The 21,196-nt window shown below is 36.4% G+C and overlaps 1 protein-coding gene across 2 annotated transcripts in view; it reads left to right on the top strand.

Annotated features, from left to right (window-relative positions):
- Positions 1 to 21,196, top strand: part of WDR7 (WD repeat domain 7) — a gene marked incomplete at both ends in the record, with an annotated part of 323,548 nt that overhangs the window by 167,984 nt on the left and 134,368 nt on the right. For both annotated transcript variants that reach the window (XM_080714515.1, XM_080714514.1), the window contains one exon: positions 13,190 to 13,411. In XM_080714515.1, coding sequence (XP_080570641.1) covers positions 13,190 to 13,411 — 222 coding nt within the window. The remainder of the gene's footprint in view (positions 1 to 13,189; positions 13,412 to 21,196) is intronic.

Genomic DNA, 21,196 nt, shown 5'->3' with positions numbered 1-21,196 from the left:
CTTATGAGGAACTATCTCCTCTATTTTTATGTACTACCTTAATCTTATACAATCTTCTCTTAAAGTCAGCAGTACAGAATCACTACATTCTTGAAATTTTTTTACTTATATATATATATTGCCTATACTACATAAATATTTGGCATGCAATAAAACATTTTTATGACTTTACATTGTTAGTGTAGTTGTTTTGTTCCACACAAAAATATAAAATCTAATTTTGATAATATTTTTGATAAAGAAGTAAAGATAATGAAAATATACACTTTCATGTAGAAAATGTATTTTCCTCTTCTTTTTCTTTTAGTATAAGACTTGGAATTGGATATTGCTATATCTCTTATTGATATTCTGGTAACCAGGGTTATCTAATTTTACCTGCTTTCCCATTGATTTCCAATACAAACCTAGTCTATTCATAAGGAATCAGGATAAGTTGCAACTTAGTTTCAAAATGACTATAATTTAAAATAGTGTGTTACCCCTCTATACTTTTCAATAAAATTGTAATCATGCTTCAAAATGTAAAATCCAGAAGAGTACCAGGTTTATTGAAGTTTTACCTGTATACCCAGTGAGATTTGAGAGTCAAGAATGAATTGCATTTATTGATCAGGTTTTGTATTAACAGTTAATCTAACATATCTTTAAAGGTATGAATTATCTGAAAACAACATTTTGGTTTTTTTTTGACAACATGGTTATTTACTATATACAAAACAATTGTATTGTTAGGGCAAATAAAATCCCCCTTCTCATTTTCACCTTGTAAAAGAAGCTAGATTTAATTATAGGAATAAAATATCAATTTAATGTTAAGTTAATGAAATAATTGGAATGGGAAGGAAGCAAAAACAGAAATGTAGGTAATTTGAATTGATTCAATAGTCAGAGAGTTTTTGATGCAGGTTCACAAGGGGTTGAGAGCCCTTGGTCAGTCTTTGCTAACTTTGCCAGCACTGTTTTGCATGTGAAAAAGTGAATTTACTGAGGTCTAGGAGAATTTATCTCCTCAAGGAGGGCAAGGCTTAAGTTAGGATCAGCAGTGCTAATTTGATAACTTATGTATTTTTTAAAAGTATACTTTCTGCCGAGTTATTTTATTTACAATCTTTACATTTTTATTTGTTGTGTAAAATATTCAAATTATTTTCGTTTCAGAGCTCTTTTAAGAAAGTGGTCATTTATGCTTACAATATCCTTTCTAACTCTGTATAGTCGCTGATCTTTTATCTACATAGTATAGTTTTACATAAGTAGATGGGTTTTAGTTGCACTGTTTTTCTTGAAATTTTTTTGAAGAAGTTTTTCCCCTTTACATGACTAGACTGCTACTTTGCTTTTAGTTAGCTCTGTGGTCAATTCAGTGAACCTATTGATGTTCCCCGAGTGAAAAGGAACGGCCCTCTTATACTCCATGGTGTACTGACAGAGTTCTAAAAAAGTCTCAGAGTTGTGTATAAGGAACAACGGGACTATTAAAATGAAATCATCTGTGATGAGATTTGGCTTAATGTTTTTTCCAACACTTGCAGTCTTTTATAAGTTGAGATATAATATTGTGATTACATTTGCTAAACTAAGAAATATATTTATTCACATCTTAGAAACTGGAATTTTATGTTGGAGTATTGAGACAAAAATGAGACTTAGAGATCAAATGGACTAATAATTAGAATGCTGAAAAGCTTCTAAATGTTACAGTTTACATTTATACGATGTATATTTGGAATTTTTAAGTACCTAGTAGGTAAAAGAATACATTTTTGTTGTTGCTGTTGTTGCCTAAATACTCCGAGGAAAGTATCACGTCATCCAGTTAAATAAAATGATCGTACAATGTCGTGACTCTCATTTAGGTTGAAATCTATATGAGATAAATTGGAAATGATAAGTTGTAAAACTGGAGATGAGATCATAAATATCTGACCATATACTTTTATTTGAGCTTTAAAAATGAAGAACAAATTAATGTCTTGAAGAAATGACATTTTCATTAGTATTAGCTCTAAGCTGAGACGATTGGTGTAATAACATACAAGAATTAAGCACAGAGAAAATTACCTCAACCATTAAACTTACACATATGGTCCAATATCATTACTGAATAAAGATCATTCTGTGTTATTTACTTAACCTTTCAGGTAATATAAAAGATAAATATATCTTAATTTTCTCTCCCTACTTACATGATATCTAAAATAATGCAGGGTCCATTAGAGTGGCTACTTTGCAATTTAGAGGATCATATATTGAAATTGAGATATGAATTGTATTGCTAGAGGAAACATTACTTTAAAATACACGCAGGATCAAAGCCAAGCTTACCTCCCAATGAATTCTCTGATTAACTTAATTATGTTTGACTTCTATGTGATGCTGGATAACATACAATGCTGAAAGGTAGGGAAGACATCAGGTTGTATGTGGGTAGAGCAGTCAGGAAGGAGTTGCTTGTGGCTCTGTGAGGTTCCCAGGCTCTCCAAACCAAACTGGGGATTACATTGATGGCCTCCTTACTAATTTGTATCCATTGTAGTGTAATCCATTGGTAAATATGTATTAATATTTGGGGAGGGTCTTTGATACAAGCATGCATAGTTAAACAGAGTGACTGCGACATCGCTAAGTGCTAATGAGTACTTACTTGGTAGTCTATACTAATGCTTTAGTGGATGCGGAACAAGTTTAGATGTTAAGCTTTTTAGGAAGAGTGAATGATGGCTAATGATTATTTAATGACAGATCTCTGGACTGAAAGGCATTTAGCACTCAAAGTATACTGCAAAGCCTATTTCTCAAAGCTTCAGACAGGTTTATTTGGTCTCACCTTGAATAGAACAGTGCTGTATTGATTTCATTGGTGTGGATTTAAACACACTATCGGCTTAGAATAGCAGTAGTATGCGGTAGAAAATGATTGTCTTAACCCTTATGGGGACTCTCAGTGACGTTTTCATATTGCAATGTGAGTTTTGGAAATGATTAACTTATTTCTAATATTTAGAGTTCAGTATGTGACTTCGGAAAATATTTGTGCATGTTTCCTTATGGTTGATATTAACCTACTGGAAAGTTTATGTAGAAGCAATTAAGACTTGAATTTATATTTTGAATTATATGTACTATATTTGAAAAAACTTTTTGCGTGAGAATCATTGATGTTTCTGTGGAGGATGTGCTGATTTTTAGGTTTTAAAGCCTTTGGTCTCAGGATGGTAGTGACATTTATGCTCAGGACTTTCTATAGTTTATAACATGTTACATTATTCCATATGAATTTCCATATAAAAACATGAAGATTTAATATAGCTACTTCATGTGCTTGACAGAATATCTCCCCCAATCGCTTGGCACTTCAACACTTTACCCACGTATCCTCTCATATCTATATGATATGAGTGCTGGTGTGGCTAGAATAGCTCTTTGATCCCTTTTCCTTTATTCCAAAATTCACCCAAACTGTCATATTTATTTTTCGTGGACCTGGGAGATTTTTTTTTTTAAACTATGATTCTGATTACTTTTCCTTTGCAAATCATAATGGTATTTCTATTTTTGTAAGAGAATTTGAGAAGTGATTGTGACAGACCTATAATTATGTCCTTTGACAAATACAACATTATTAGCTATGTGAAGCCCCTGGAGCAGATGGAATTCAGACCCAAATTCTAAATGCAATGTGTGATTAGTAGGAAATCCATATACAAGGCTTACATGAAAGAGTGTATTGGTAAGTTTTAATGCATGCTTATTTGAGAAGCTATATAGCAAGGGAATAATATTTACAGGCAAAAAGTGTTAAAAAATAGATTTGCCAAATAACAACTAGAGTTGTTGTTATTATTATTATTATTATTATTATTATTATTATTACTTTGTACTGGGGATTGAACCCAGGGACATTCTACCTCCAAGCTATACCCTCAGCCCTATTTTTTACTCTCTATTTTGGACAGGGTCTCAGTGAGTTGTGAAGGACCTCACTAAGTAGCTGAGGCTAGTGGAGATGCTGCCGTCCTCCTGCTTCACCTTCCCAAGTACTGGGATGACAAGTGCGTGCCACCACGCCCAGCTCCAACTAGGGTTAATTTGATAGGCTAGTTATCTCTGCCATAAAATGAAGCAGTGTTAAATATTTCAGAATCATTTGTAATAATTTTCTAAGCACATTATTCATTTCTTCCCATGTAGTTTAACATGGGGAGATAAAAACCCAAACATGCACAATATCAAAAGTAAGTTAAAATTCCATGTAGCTATTAGCAGTTCAAGCTTGCTATGTCTTCAAGCTCTCTGGAGCTACTTAGAAATTTCTGGAAAATGGTAATTAGCTGATTACCAACATACATATTCCTTTGATCAGAATCAGACTACATCTTTTTTTTTTAGATTGTATGCTAACAGTGAATATATATTTAGTAGTTGGAGGCTCTGCTTTACTTTGTTAGTGGCCTGTAAAGGTTCAGCATTGATTCTTAGTTTACTTGCTGTTTTCTGTTTCAAAGGTTTAGTTTTTTTTTAATGTGATTAGTAAAATAGAAGTAAAAGTTCTTTAATCTTTTTATTTCTCCTTTAATTTCATTCCTTCTTATTTCTTTTGTATTTAATTTCTCTTTTAATGTTTTGCATTTCTTTTTTTAAATATATTTATTTAGTTCTTACGAATTATATGTTAGTCAAATTTTAATAACAGTGCATATAAAAAAGACAAAATCTCAGGTATTTCTGCTTCGTGTTGACCTGGGGAATCCTTTGCTATAAAATTTTGCTTTGGATAGAACCACCACAGTTTTATCAAGATTGACTATTACTACAGAAGCATGGCCTTTAATAGCTAATGTATGGGACCCTAATTATTCCGTATTTCTACTTAATATAGAAAGCAGAAGAAAAAACATGTGAAGTAAAGGATTCATTTTTCAAAATCAGAGATAGGTGTTATAAGTTGTTCTGCTGAGAAAAATAAAAACAAAACAAAAAAATTTTTATTTTCTCCAAGAAGTCTTTAACAAATGGTAACTTCTAGTCACCTGTCTGTGTTCCCTTACTGGGAGCAAATGTGTAGTAATTCAGAAAAATGAATACTACAGTCCTCCTATGAACACCTGCACTAGTCACCTGCTCAGAGGTGGACTCCGGGTTTTGTCAGTAAGTGGATATAAATAATCGCCTTGGTGAGAATAAGTTTTAAGTGAATCCAGTACATGGTTTGTCATGAATTAAAATGACCTCAGGAATAGCAGTTTATTTCTCAATTTCCTTTCATTTATAAGGATGAAAATCTTCATTGAACACGTTCCATCAATTGACGGAATGTTAAGTTTTATCTGTTCGGTTGGATCTTCTACAGAAGCACACAGAAGTGACCCTCATCACACGTGTTATCTTTTTTAGAACAATAGTTGCATGAGACAACGTCATCCCTGAGAATGATTTGCTGTATTTTTCGGAATTCATAAAATGTTACAAGCCACCTACCTCTGTTTCTGAAAGTTTCCTTTCCGCATAATAATGCTAACAATAGACTTCTTAATAGTGCAGTTTTAAAAGACCCCCTTTAAGAACTTGGTTTAGGTCTCAGATTCACCTTTGGAATTGAACCAAGAAATGAACATTTTCGGAGATAGTAACTGTCTACAGGATGTCTGATTACCTGATGGGTTTAGATGTTTGGGGCTTTAAAAATCTCAACTTTCTCTTAAACTGGGACTATTTGCAGTGACAACACTGAAGTTTTCTTGAACACCATTTTAGAGTGGTCACATATTTTGCTCTGATCTGAGTTAGTAGGATATGGCTTGGTGTATTTTGCCAAATGCACATGTACATAATACACATTTGTGCAAAAAGGCATTATTTTGAAATGGCTTAATCAGCAGGAGCAGAAGGAGAAGGAGAAGGAGAAGGAGAAGGAGAAGGAGGAGAAGAAAGAAATCCGAATTTGCAGAATCCTGTGTTTTCCAGCAGGGGGCTATCGTGCATGCATACAAATTAATAGCATGTTTGTCTCACCTCAGTTTTCAAGAGAAGGAAACAGCAGCAGAACAACAGTAAAAGCCCCACGATTTGGGGAGCACGTTCCATAGGCTCCATCAAAAGACAGGAGCGAAATGGTGGCAGATGTGCCAGAGAGCCACTAAACTCGGGTTCTAACACACTCTCCTCTACTGTAGCGTCCTGCACAGGTGCTTGCTTTGGGAATGATGTAAAAGCTTAAAAACGTGGAAGTGCTCCATGACAGTCATCCTTAACCCTTTCATCACCTCCTTAGGAGGTGGACGGAGGGAAGATGTAGGCAACCGACCAACTGTTTTGTTTCCTTCAGGTACAAAGGCGGGATTGTACATGTGGGCCATACAACGAACTCTGCATACATATATGCAATGTTTTGTAAAGTTAAAAAAATTATTAAGTTATTCTAACAAGTGAAAATAAATATAATAATTCCATAGAAGCGCTTGGCTGAAGAAATAAACTTAATTGCATATTTTATAATGGCATAGATCCTTAGCTCCTCCCTTGAGCCTATAAAACCTGGATTCACTACCAGGACAGTGAAGTGTTAAAATGCCCTCCCTCACGCTGAATTATCGCAGATCTGTGCCTTTCTGTATTTCCATTTAACAAATTTATCTTTGATATGTTTGACAAAGAATTGGGGTACAGTGGATAAGTAAAATTTTGTTAGTAGAATACTAAATACTATGGTGTTTTAATGTTTTTTAAAACTAGAGTATTAGTTGGGCATGGTGGCGCACACTTGTAATCCCAGCATTCGGGAGGCTGAGACCAGAGGATGGCGGTTCGTGGACAGCCTCAGCTACTTAGTGATGCTCTCCATAACTTAGTGAGACCCTGCTTCAAAATAAAAGAATAAAAAATAGGGCAGGGGTTGTAGCCCAGGGGTCAAATGCCCCTGAGTTCCATCCCCAGACCCGCAAAATAAAATACAACTAGATTGTTTAAGAATGAGTTACTATTAAAAATTTTTTGCTTATTTTTAAAGGTCTTTTCCCATTGTTTACAAGTTATTCAGAAGGCTACAGTTACATATCTGACAAAATTGGACATTTTTTGCCTGCATACATATATTTGCTGGTGTGGTGTTGCATGCCTTGTGTAATCCTGGTATTTGGGAGGCTGAGACAAAAGGACTGCAGGTTCAAGGTCAACCTCAGAAATTCAGAGAGACCCTGTTTTCAAATAAAAAACAAAAATGGTGGGGGTGTAGCTCAGAGGTAAATGCCCCTAGGTTCCATCCCAGTATTAAGGGAAAAAATTGTTTTTGATATTTTATGACTTTATACATTATCAATTTTAAGCTGCCCTCAGAATCAACAAGTAAATATGGAAAATTTAGGGGCCAGACATGTGTGGAAACAGTTTATACTGTGAACATTTCACTGAGGTCCAGCATTGATAATACTATGATTCTAAAACATGACAACTCATTTTAAAATCTCAAAAAGCAGTTATAACTCACAGAGATGCAATCTCATAGGGTCTTGATATTCTCGCTTAGAATGTTACATGCCAGAAAAAAGAATGTTACATTTTTACGTCTATGGGTATACTTATGTATATGTATATAGAGAGATAACATTTGATCAGTAGCATATGATGATTATTAAAAGGGTATGTCTGAGCCGGGCATAGTGGCACATACTTGTAATCCCCACACTTGGGAGGCTGAGACAGGAGGATCCTGCAGGTTCGAAGCCAGCCTCAGCTACTTAGTGAGGCTCTCAGCAACTTAGTGAGATCCTGTTTCCAAATAAAATATAAAATAGGTCTGGGAGTATAGCTCAGAGGTAGAAAAGCTCCTGGGTTCCACCCTTAGTACTACCAAAAAAAAAAAAAAAAAGAATATGTCTGAAAAATAAATTGTAATTATTCCATTAGGCCCCCAGGTGTATCAACTCAGTAGTCAGTCAGGAGGGAGGCTATTTTAGTTAAAATACAGCTACTGTGTGATGCATGCCAGTATCATTAGGAACTACATCATGGTGTGCGACTGTAATGCACCAGTAAAAGTATAAAAAAATAAATTACAGCACAAAGACATTTGAATTCAACGTGTTTCAAAGTCTAGTTTAAGATACCCTTTGATTGGGCAAATTTCACACTATCCTCTATTGATAATTTTAAATTTGTCTTTACTTAGTATACAATTTTACGTGTGCTTTTTATTGTCAATATTGTCTGATGATACCACAGCACATTTACAGATACGTTGGGGGCTGAGAAAATCGAAATAGATAAAAATGAAAATTTTAGAGATATATTCTACTGGTCTGAAAATAGAAATCTTTCATAGCTTTCTGGACTGACGTTCTCAGAACTGGAATGATAACTTTAAGACGATTCTAACTATATGTGGACAGGATATAAAAATAAATCATGTGTCTTAATTCTGAAAGTTCTCTCGCCCTCCAGGTTGCTAATATTAACAAAGTTCACTTTGCTAAGTTTAGTCTTGTACTTTAATAATTAATCCTAATGTGAGCAAATAGACTTTATTGCAATCAAAACCATAATAGAAATATATTTTCTAGCTTACTCCAAATTATGGTAAATAATTTGCTTTAGAAGGCCTTGCTGCCCTTTAGGCTTTTTGCTATGTGATCTTGCATCACACTGTTTTCCTGATCTTTTTCTTCCATAAAAATGGATCTTTCTCCTAAAGTTATTTAATACTATATACATATTAATAATATATAGCACACGTGTCTTACTAGCCTATTTTCGCTTTGCTACGCAGCACATATTAAAAGTAACTTATCTCTTACACGTACTATTCTTGGACAATAGGAAATATTACGAATAAAGAAAAATATTTAATATTTTACTTTCACTTACCATGAGCAAATAGACATTTCCGAAATTTCAAAGTGATGTTTTAGGGTATGTTGAAATTCATGTCAAATCCTGAAATGTTCATATCATTGTGAATGTCACTTGGATTCTATCATGTGCCAGAAATTTCCAGCATACAATTGGTATACTATCAACTGTCTTAATATGATGGCTTAAAAATAACTAGTGACAGTACGATATGTTTTAGATATACTTATAATCTCAAATGGAATTCTGATTGAATTCAACCATGTTATTCATAAATTTTTTATTGGAAATTTGCTACTCATAAATCAACCATAAAAAGCATTCTGATATTCATTCCTATACAAAGAATCTGATCTTTGAAACTGTTTTCCCAAATCAAACTGCACAGTTTATAAAGTATTTCCTTGGAGTAGTAAATTGGTGGAATCTACTTATCTAAGGTTTTAATACCTAATACAATAACAGAGTTCCATCAATATATGGCTAATTGCAGATATAAAGTATCTGCCGGTAGTCTATCTCTCATAAAACCGCCCTTAGCCTTAATTCAAATCTATTGATTCCTATTCCAGTTAAGACTGAAGAACTTAATATGTCTTTTAATCCTTTTATTGTGAGCTAGGATAAAATTAATTTTACCCTAGAACTGCACAGAGCCAATTAACATGATCTTTAGAGTTATTTAGTAAAGTGCTTCAAACTGTTAAATTTCTCTTGACCTCTTGGTTGCACTCTCTGACTGCTTTTTAAATGAAGTAATCAATATCTCACAGCCCTTTAAATAGCTTAAACTTCTCAAATATTTTACCTGTGCTCTAGTTAAGCTGTAAGTAAAGTGTTTATTCCTGTTCGTGTAAATCGAGTCAATTATGCTAAGTCTAAAGACAATTATGTACTTTTGAGGTGAACACCATCTGTATCCAATGATTGTTTTAATAAAATTAAAGCCTCATATTTTGTCACAATAATCCAATAGCGGGGAAACCTTTTATTTTTCACGCAGAACATGGATATTGTCTTCGCAACTTAAAATGTAGCACTTTTGTGTCCTTTACTATTGCAGGTAGCTTCTGTTTTCCACACAGAACTGGCTGAAGGTATTAATTTTCTTACTGTGATAGGGTGATCAACCGTCCTGTCAAGAAAATGGATCTCCATGTCAGCCTTTAGCATGATTAAACGGAGCCATGTCTCTGTGAAAAAATACCAAATTTTCATGAGACAAATGAAACCGTAGGAAGGTTTACTTTTGCAGAATTATTTTGTTTGTAATATCTCGGAAATCTCCTATTTGGTCACCAGTTTATTTCTAGGGAAACACTGCAGCCACGTATATATTCCTTCTATTACTTAACAGAAAACGCAGGCCACGCCAATAATTTGAAGATGTTTCCAAATTTGAAAAATGAAAGAATGAGAAACTGTTGATTTCGTTTTAGAGCAATAGAGGGGATGAGCATCCGTACCGTCTGCCTTCACTAACCAGACCGCGTCTCTCTTAGGGTTCCCTTGGCCTGACTTCTCCACTTCTTCTTAACAAAGAGCCATCATCTTTTCGTGTCCGAGTGATGATAAAAATTAACTACTTTCAGCATCGGTAGTGTTAACGGCCACCGGACAGTGTGACGATGAGCCCGTGCCCACGCCAAACTTTAAATCACCCCGAGTGATGTGCTTGACAGCTAATTAAGATTTCATATTTTGGCCACGTAGCAGAAGAAGCACCTGTTACGATTCTCCCTATTAGCTGAGGGATGAAATTTGCAAATGGCTCTTTGAGACTGCATTATGAGAACTCCCCTAAAGTCTGAATTCCTTCCCGAGGAGGAGCGGGAGTTAAGACAAGACTCGAGGTAATTAAACAAGAGGAGCAGAAGAGAGAAGGTGGGGGGCCAGGGACGGAGGCGGGGCCCTGCCCATGCCCCTGTTGTTAATTTCCTACTGGAAGCAGCCACGGTGCTCCCGCGCCCCTCCCCCCAGCAGTGGCCTGGCGGGGGCTGGACGGCTGGGGTCAACGCCTCGCCTATTGATCAGGCCCCTGCAGTCCCTGCCTCCACAGCTGCTTCATTGGCTTCTTTCAGGGCCTGCTTCAGTACATTAGAATAGAAATCCATAACCAGAGCTGTGCTCATCCAAGCAAGGGAAGAAACTAAATTAAATGGTATAAAACAATCTTGGATCAGGAGTTTGTGCCAATTCATCTTGATCCTGGATGTCACACCGGGCTCTCTGTCTGAGCACCTGGGCTAGAGGCGGCCATCGTGAAAATAGATGGAGCCGCGATCATTCATTTGTCAGCTAAGGAGCAAGGCAGCGGTTAGCAATTCCCTTCTGCAGAGGTCAGCTGACAGAACAATCAGAGCTACTGCAGAATGGAGCTTTCCTTTGAACCATTGTTAGGGAGCAAGGCTCTTGCTGAGCCATGGGGGAGGGGAGCCCGGCGGCTTCCTGTGGCCAGAATTCTAGGGAAAGAGTGAAATATCTAGTAGGGGCCTCCATGAATCCAGATGGACTTGCCCTGTGCGCCCACTCCTTGCGTCTGTTCTTGTACATAAATAAAGTTGTTTTAAATGCATGTACTGAGATATAGATTATCAAACTGTTAAATATCACTTTGTCCAGAATTAAGGTCCTTTTAAGCACAGAGGCTGTGATTATTGATTTTTTTTTCTTCTTCTTAGTACAGTTAAGCTTTTAGGTGTCTCTTTTCCCCTACTGTAGTTACTTTAACTATCAGAGATCAGGGTCATACTTTGATTCTGTAACAGCTTGTATTTGCTAATACATTTTATTAACATTTCCTCCCTGTCTTAAAAAAAAAAAAACACGAAAATTTCTATAAAAAGCGAGACATGTACACTCTGGTACATGATTAGAGAATATTTTCTATTACTGATATTTTTAATCATTTAAATCTAGGGTTTCTATAAGATAATTGATGAAATATGATTTATCATGACCTTGGAAGTTACAAAATAATCTTGTAACATCGAAGGGGCATCATTTTAAGTCAGCCTACTTATTATCTGAAATATACTAGACAAAAGTCATGTACATTAAGAAAACAGGTAATATAACTAAAATTGTTTAAATTTTTTTCTTCAATGCAGTCATACATCTTAATGGGTTACAAGATGGTAGAGGCAGACATGCACACATCACTCAGCTCTTCTCCAGTTTGCATATTTTTAAGGACAAATTTATTCTCTGCAGATTCATTTTAGATTTTGTCTTTTTGTGTATTACTTAAAAATCTAATGATAATTTAAAAAGTTAATTTCAAAAAATACTGTCTGGTATGCAGAAGCTAAGAAACTGTAGCACGGCCACCAACCAATCTTTCCTGCACGACAGTCTACCATTTCCATTTCTTAGAACCAACGAGGTCTCTCTGAGAGCAAGCATCTCGTTGTTGTGCCGGTACTGGGAAATGACTTCAAAATATATTTGAAATAGCTTTGGTATTAATGGGACGGTATTGGAAAATGACTTTGGCATTAATGTATTGGAAAATGACTTTGGTATTAATGTATCGAAAATTAGTTTCAAAATGTAAAAAGCAGTCAGGGTCTGGTTGCTACCAGGCACTCAGGCAACTGTTATAATGCAGAGTTCCCTCACTAAAAGTAATTAGCAAGTAGACAGAGGAGATGGGACCCAGGACCTTCATATTTCAAAGACAGGTTTACATAATAAGTAACCTCTAGCAGATAGGCTAGCATTCCCAGAGAATGCAAGAGGAAGGGTACAGGCCTCTGTCCAGAGGGGGCAGATGCCAAGTGACCCTTGGCTTTGTTAATCATTCTGGTCCTAACAAAGACCTAGGCCTACACCTGCATCAAGGCAGGAAGGCTTTTGGCCAAGCAAGAAATCCCCATAATCATGACCCCCATAATCATTAAAAAAGGGCCCGCATGGAATTAATGGGAGGGTTCACACCTAGGTCAGAAGATTATTGATTGAACAAGATGAAGGATAATGTATCTTTATAAAAACTGTTCTGTAACCAAAACTTCAGTAACTTACTTTCAAGTTACTCCACTACACCATTCCTTTGGGTATAGTACTTTCTGTCCTATTTTTCTGCCTTTGTAGTAACAAAATTGCTTAAGCTTACAGCAAAAAGAGTTCTGGCTATTATTTTCAAAGACAGCTAAGAACAAGAACCCGCAGCTACATCCACACCAGCAGATTTGCTGTTCCACCGTACCAGTTGTCCCAAAGTCATTGGTTGAAAATACTTTTCTTTCCCAAATGCAAAACCTGGAATGTTTTTCTAATCCTTCGTCTTTTTATTTTATTGATGTTCTTTTAATACATATTTCTATGCTTTGGCTTTTAGGTTGCTTATCGAGTATCCCACAAATGAAAAAGATTTCTACATCCTATGAGGAGAGACGAAAGCAGGCTACTGCCATCGTTTTACTAGGAGTGATTGGCGCTGAATTTGGTGCTGAAATCGAGCCGCCTAAACTGTTGACCAGACCGCGAAGCTCTAGTCAAATCCCTGAAGGATTTGGTTCGACTAGCGGAGGCTCCAACTACTCACTGGCCAGGCATACCTGTAAGTCTTGTAATTTCTACTGCTGATCTCTTGCTTTTTAATACATAACATTTGCCAACAAAAGCTCAAGATATCGAATGCATCCTGAGTGTTAGTTCATCTAGAATGCTTAAATGAAGTTAGAAAGCAGTACGATCTGCTTGGCACATTGTTCATTAGTTACAGTTACCTGAACTTCTTTTTAAGAGTTAAAAAATATGGTCTTTTAAATGTCTTCCTCAATGCTGGGCGTGGTGGCGCACGCTTGTAATCCCCGCGCTTGGGAGGCTGAGACAGGAGGATCGTGCGGGTTCGAAGCCAGCCTCAGCGACTGAGTGAGGCTCTCAGCAACTTAGTGAGATCCTGTTTCCAAATAAAATAGAAAATTGGTCTGGGAGTATAGCCCGGAGGTAGAAAGCCTCTGGGTTCCACCTCCAGTACCACACACACACAAAAAAAAAAAAAAAAAAAAAGAAAAGAAAAGAAAAGAAAAATGTCTTCCTTAAACTAAACATACTTCTCAGCTTCATGATTTTGTATTTTTTGGTCAAGATTCTTGGCAAAATTTATCAAACCTAACTTGAAACTTCTGAAATGATTTCTGAAGAGTTATGTGTCTTGTCTTGAATCTGGTTTGAAAACTCAGAGAAAACAATGGTGGTAATGAATTGTGAGCTACCTCTGTCATTGTAAAAAGAAAAAAAAATCTAATCACAGTTTTTAAATGCTGAAACCACTGGGATCAGGGAGCAAGGGGCTGAGGTCATAGCTGCCAGTGCTCTGCTTGATATATGAATAGTAGGTTAGGGTATTTTATAATAAGGTCTTTTGGTACTTTAGTTTTAGAACTCCCTTAAGTCAGTTTAAAGTGTTCCCATCTTGTTGAAAAAGCATCTCTAATGAATTGTGCAATCTTTATGAACTAAATGTAATTCTGCTGATCACATCCAACTTATCCTCTGTTGACATCTCAATGTAGTTGTTTGGAGTTTGGGCCTTGAAACAAGGTGAAAAGATACACGTTACTTAGTTATGATGGTAGAGAACTTCACGTGTCTCATTTTTGTTTTTCTGAAAAACTATAATGAACCTGTTAGTGGCTTTTCTTCTGAAAACCCTTCTATAGACTTAGCTGCCTCTTCTATTCCTTTTAAAAAGACTCTGAAGTCAACAAATACTTATTAGGGATAATCTCTTGATATGTATTTGACATTGAGAACCAGGAAGTAATAATGACAATAGTGAGTCTAGTGCTTACCTGTCATCTCAGTGCTTGGGAAGCGGAGGCAGGAAGATCTCAGGTTCAAAACCAGGCTCAGCAACCTAGTTATACCTTGTTTCAAAAAAAAAAAATTCTTAAAAGGGCAGTGGATTATAACTAGAGGTAGAACACCTCTGGATTCAATCCTCAGTAACATATACAAAATTAAAATTAGTGATAACAATAATAATAATAATAATAATAATAATAATACCACCAATAGCACCACAAATAATAATGAAGCTTTTTGTGTGTGTGTGTGGTACTGGGGATGGAACTCAGGGGCTTTCTACCTCTGAGCTACACCCCCAGCTCTATTTTTTATTCTTTATTTTGAAACAGGGTCTCATTGAGTTGCAAAAGGCCTCACTAATAGCTGAAGCTGTCTGCAAACTGCAATCCTCCTGTCTCAGCCTCCCAAATGCTGGGATTATAAGCATGTGTCATGCCCAGCTCTAATACAACTTTTTTTTTTTCCAGTAATGGGATTAAACCCAGGAACATTTTATCTCAGAGCTACACCCTCAGTCCCCCCACCTTTTTGCAGAACTAGGGATTGATCCCAGGGTCATTCTACCTCAGAGCTATACTCTCAGCCCTATTTTTTTTTTATTCTTTATGTTAAAACAGGGTCTCACTAAGTTGCAAAAGGCCTCATAAGTAGCTGAGGCTGGCCGAGAACTGCGATCCTACTGTCTCAGCCTGCCAAGTACTGGGATTACAAGTGTGTGCCACCGTGCCTGGCTATAATACAACTCTTTTAACTATATGTATTTTAATACTTTTATTAGTACATGATAGTCTCACATTATAATGTCACTCACAGTGATACTGACATACATGCAAACATTAACTCAGTCCTCACAATAACCCTACAACATGGTTACCTCTTATCTCCATTTTAGATATAAAGCTCTTGGGGCAGAGAGGTTTAGTTAGCCTGGCTGACATCAGACCTCATGCTAGTATTCCTCAAATAGAATCTAGTCTGTTGGTTTCTAAGCTCATTCTTTGACCATTATTCATTCAAACTACTGTTGTTCAGTGTCCTAGTTGAAGAGGGCTTATCGACTAACATGTACAATCATTTTCAAAACATGTTCCTTTTCTGTCTTTTCATTTGGTTTTCAAAATAGACTTAAGAATTCTTCAAAGTAGCTCAGCCAAAAAAAAAGGTAAAACTGAACTTGAATTTAAGCTTAACTCTGGTGGCCAGAATCCCATACCGTTCCCTTCTCCACCTGGGCACATGGTCCTCCCTCTCTTGCAAAGGACCAGAGCTGCTGGCTGCAACTCTGCATTCTAGGTTTCCATTCCTCTTAAATTAGGCTTTCAAAGATGTAAATATACAGACATTACAATATTAGAGGGCAATGATTTTACATGATTTAGTTTGGTGGCTTTCAAACTTTTTGCATATGATCTCTCTCATGTGTATTGAGAAATGTCTATACTTTGTAGATTTTGATGTGGGTAATTAAAACTTCTAATTTATAAGTGTAAACACTTGCAAAAGTTACAATTTTGATAATATTGTGAACATTGATGTTTAATAGTAAAACCATTATTATTTTTAATGTATTAAGTAAATATTTACCTTAACTTTTTAATATCTACTATTATCCATTTAAAAATATACAAACCAACTTCCCTTTAAAAGTCAGAGATTTTAAATCCTTGATTATTTTTCTTGAAGAGAGAAAATTTTTATCCTCACAGTTTTCGGGAAGGAGTTCTTATTGCTGAGAATTGCTTTGACTATTCTGGGTCTTTTCTTTCTCCATACAAAATTCATAACTGATTTTTCCAGGTCTAAGGGGAATGTTGTTGGTATTTTAATGGGAATTGCATTGAATCTATAGATCACTTTTTGCAGAATGGCCATTTTGATGATATTTATTCTGCTTATCCACGAGCAAGAGAGATCTTTCCATCTTCCAAGGTCTTCTTCAATTTCTTTAAGTTTTGTAGTTTTCTCTGTAAAGGTCTTCTACATCTTGGTTTAGGTTTATTCCTAGGTATTTTACTGGTTTGGAGATTATAGTAAATGGAATAGTTTTCTGTTATTTTTCTTTCATTGTGGATTCATTGTTGGCATAAAGAAAAGCAACTGATTTCTTTAGGTTGATTTTGTATCCTGCAACTTTGCTGAATTGGTTAATCAGCTCCAGAAGTCTTTTGGTTGAATTCATTGGGTCTTCTAGATAAAGAATCATATCATCTGCAAATAAGGATAGTTTTAATTCTTCTCTTCCTATTTGAATTCCTTTGATTTCCTTCTCTTGTCTTATTGCTGTAGCAAGAGTCTCAAGGACTATATTGAAAAGGAGTGGTGATAGTGGGCATCCTTGTCTTGTTTCTGACTTTAAAGGGAATTCTTGCAGTTTTTCCCCATTCAATATGATGTTGGCTTTGTTTATTGCCTTAATGATGTTGAAATGTGTTCCTTCTATTCCAATTTTCTGCAGTGTTTTTAACATAAATGGGTGTTGGATTTTGTCGAATGATTTTTCAGCATCTATTGATATGATCATGTGGTTTTTGCTCTTAGTTCTTTTTATGTGGTGAATAACATGTGTTGATATGCATATGTTGAACCAGCCTTGCTTTTCTGGGATGAAACCAACTTGGTCTGTGTTATTTTTAAAGATTCAGGTACGATTTTGATATGTGGCCAGAGGAAAGAAACTCATAGGATGTGGACTCTTTTCCATGTTATTTTAGATTGAGTGTTTTATGGTAGTTCTGATCATTAAATTACTTTAATACACAAATTGTACATTTTGTTACCTTTTCAAATGGAAAAGATAATGGGAACTATTCAGAATGAATAAATGACATTTATAGTCCTCTCGGAGCTAAATCATTAAGTAGGTCAGCTTTTTAATTGCAATTTTATTATTCTAGAATCAGGTTGCTAGGTTGGAATCTTGGCATCACGAGTAGCCTTATATACTGTGTGGCTCCGTTTTCTTAACTAGGGAACAGGAATAATAGTGGCACCTACCTCAGCAGTTACCAAGTGGGTTAAGTAACCAGTGTATGTAAAACAGAAAGTGCCCTACATACAAGGGCTTCATGCTTCAGAAATGTTAGTCTTCATTGTTCTCGGAAATATTTGTAGAATAGGGAAAGAAAATGGCTCTTTAGAAGTGTATGTATACTATTTCTTACAAACTTCCTAAGAATCTTATTGGTTAGATATATTATATGGTACTGGGGATTGAATCCAGGTGCATTCTACCTCCAAGCTACATCCCCAGCCCTATTTTTTATTCTTTATTTTGAAGCAATGTCTCACTAAGTTGCAGAGGGCCTCACTAAGTTGCCAAGGGCCTCACTAAGTAGCTGAGGCTGGCTGTGAACCAGCGATCCTCCTGTCTCAGCCTCCCAAGTACTGGGATTATAAGACTGTGCCACCACGCCCAGCTCAATATTTTTATCTGATATAAATTTAAATAACCTCCTATAGATTTCTCTCTTGTAAGAGATTTGACTCCAGATGCATTTTCTTCAAAGCTCATGATTTTTTTTCTCCAGTATTTATTCTATTATAAAACATTTTTGTCCCTAGTTTATGTAAAAAATGCACTTTCCTTTGGCCACATTATTACATGTATGTTTAAATAAAGCACTAAGTATTTTCATGATTTTTCATTTATATTTGGGTGACTTTCTCTGTTTATTACCTTGTTTCTCATTTTAACCACATCACCACACTAAGTTAAGATCAAATGGAATTTTTGACTCATTTTGTTTTTACTTGTAAATAATTTATGTTGGACTCAGCTTTATCACTTTTAACTGCATTCCAACACTTGCATTATGGACCTAAATTGTCCTGATGATGTAACCTCATCCTTGTTCTCCAAAAATAACTTTAATTTGCACTCATGTTTTTGTTTATTTACTACACTATAGACTTGAAGTTTCTCTTCCATAAAGCAAGTTGGACAAGATTGTTTCTGTGGTCACTTCCACCTAAAATTACAAGAGTTCTATAAAATTATTAATGTGGTGCATTATTATCCTAACTGTAGAGTGCCCGCATTTATTGCTGCCATATGAGCATGCCTAGCCTATTTTGATTGCTCTACACCAGTTGCTGCCCTATCTTCTTTTATATAAAGAAGATAGCCCACAGCTATATTATGTTAGGAGCTGAGTAACTAAAAAGCATTTTCCTACTGTCCCTCCCTTTTGAATACCTCGTGTCAACTTACCAAACAACATATGTTTCTATATATCCCACTCAATCCATCACCAGTTTAAGGGGCTTTTGCTATATTGAATAGACTTATACAGTATTCTCTTTGTCACAGATCAGCAAACCATGGCTCTGGACCAAACCTGGCCCCCTGTCTATTTTTGCAAATAAAGTTTTATTGGAGCCCAGTCACATCTACTTATTTACGTATAATCTATGGCTGTTTGACTCTCTACCCTCGAAGCTGAATAGTTGCTTCAGAGATTGTGTAGACTGCAAAGCCAAACATATCTACAACCTACCTATTTACAGAAATAAAGCAAAACAAAAAAATGCAACTACCAACTCCTCTGTACATTATTTGAAAAATTTGTTAATGGCCCTTCTTTGCCATTTAACTTACAAAAGTCCTTGAGATGGCTTTAATAATAATAAAAAAAAGATAGTTCTGTATCTAAGTCTACCATCTATGGTAGTTTGAGAACTATATCCTAGGAATCTAGGTAGTGCAAATATTTTATAACAATTCTTTGATCTACAGTGCGATGTAGCACTGGTGTATGACTCTTTTGCCAGCTATCTACTCTTGGCTACTTTGATTCATCTGTTTAATTTCCAGTTGTCCTGATTCCTTGTCACTGAATTGCATGAGTAGCAGATATAATGGCAGGCTTTAGTGCTGTTTTGCCAGTGATAACTTTTTTTTCCTCCTACATAGGACATTCCTCTTTCTGGTTTTTAAATACTCTTGGTGTGGAGTTTTCTGACAGCCTTGAAGAATGATTCCTTCACATAATATGTTTTGATGTATGTGTGCTCCAGGGACTCGGTAATTAAAATATTTAAGTTACTATAAGTGCATATAATTTTATATCAAGAAGGGAACCATGGAGAACATCTAGTTTGACCTCTTTAAGAGCTGCACACCTTTTGCCAGCCATGGTGGTATATGAGCCTATATATAATCCCAGTACTTGGGAGGCCGAGACAAGAGGATTATAGATTCGAGGCCATCCTTAGCAATTCAGTGAGCCCCTCAGCAATTTAACACAGCCTCTTTTCAAAACAAAAATAAAAAGGACTGGGGGTGTAGATCAGAGGTAGAATGTTCCTGGATTCAATCCTGGTCCAGGAAGGAAGGGAGGGAGACCGAGAGGGAGGGGAAAAGGAGCACACTTTTTATTTTTCTCTTAGAAAGCCTTTCAAGTGAAAAGTGAACGGAAACATTTTGTAGGATTTCTTTGTAGGTTTCCTGTCACGTCCTTAGAACTCACATTTTCCAATCTCTGTCAAACAGTAAGGGGCCCAAGACTATTTCGTATCTTTTCACTTTGGCCTGCGCGCTCAAACAGTAAGTGTGTGTGGGCTTCTTGGTGCTGCCCAGTTGGCCTGGACACTCCAGAGCCCGTGTCCTCTATAGGAATTGATTTTTGGTTTGAAATCAATAAATATGGAGCTCTTTCCTTCTGCCTTTGGCTTAAAAATTATGTTCTACAGAGCCCCAGAGTTCCAGAGAGATGGCTCAGCGGCTGCCTAGACTCTTAATACTAACTGAAGCGTAGCAGAACTGATTTTTTAAAAACTGTGCTTTTCAAGTTGAGTTCAGCATCACATTGTTTCTATAAAAGGAAATTGCCAAAACAGGGCAACATTCCTTAAAAAGGAAAACAAACCAACAAAAATAAAAACCTAAAAACAAGAAAGTATACAATCTCTAAAAACCCAATAGTAATTTTAAAAAAAAATCTCAATTTCCATCCATATCTGCTCTACGTGTGGCCTTCTCTGTCTCGCTCGATGATCATTTAGTTTTTTGAGTTTCTTAGATTTATCCTTAATTTCTCAAGTTTCCTGAATCACCACATGTACATACCAGGAAATCTCATTGGCCCTATCTTGAAAATATATCCCAGATCCACCTACTTTCCCCATCGATCCTCAGTGGTTGGCCACCTTCTTTTCTTACCCGAGTCACTGGCAAGTCTTCCTCTTCTACCTTCTCCCCCTTCCAGGGCTGTTTTAACTTAACAGCCCTGGCAGCAACTCTTTTAAAACCTAAGGTACAATTTATTTCTCCTCTACTCAAAGTTCTGCCAGGGTCTACAGGCCAGAGGCCTTCCATTGCCCTGAAAAGCCCCTGGTGGAATGTGAAATGGTCTGCCTCCTCCACTTCCTACCTTGTGGCTGCTTCTCACACACCCTGGGCCCTCCGCTGGGAGCCACGACCCCCAGCACAGTCCTGCAGCTTCTGAAAGAGGCAGGTTTAAAACAGAAAGAACCAGGCCAGGTCTCAAAACAGTGGATTCTAGCCAGGTGTGGTGGCGCGCGCCTGTAATCC

Source organism: Muscardinus avellanarius, assembly GCF_963383645.1.
Source record: "Muscardinus avellanarius genome assembly, chromosome: 17".
NCBI classification, from domain to species: Eukaryota; Metazoa; Chordata; class Mammalia; order Rodentia; family Gliridae; genus Muscardinus; species Muscardinus avellanarius.
The sequence above is the reverse complement of the archived record's forward strand: the minus strand, read 5'-3'. Positions and strand labels throughout refer to the sequence as shown.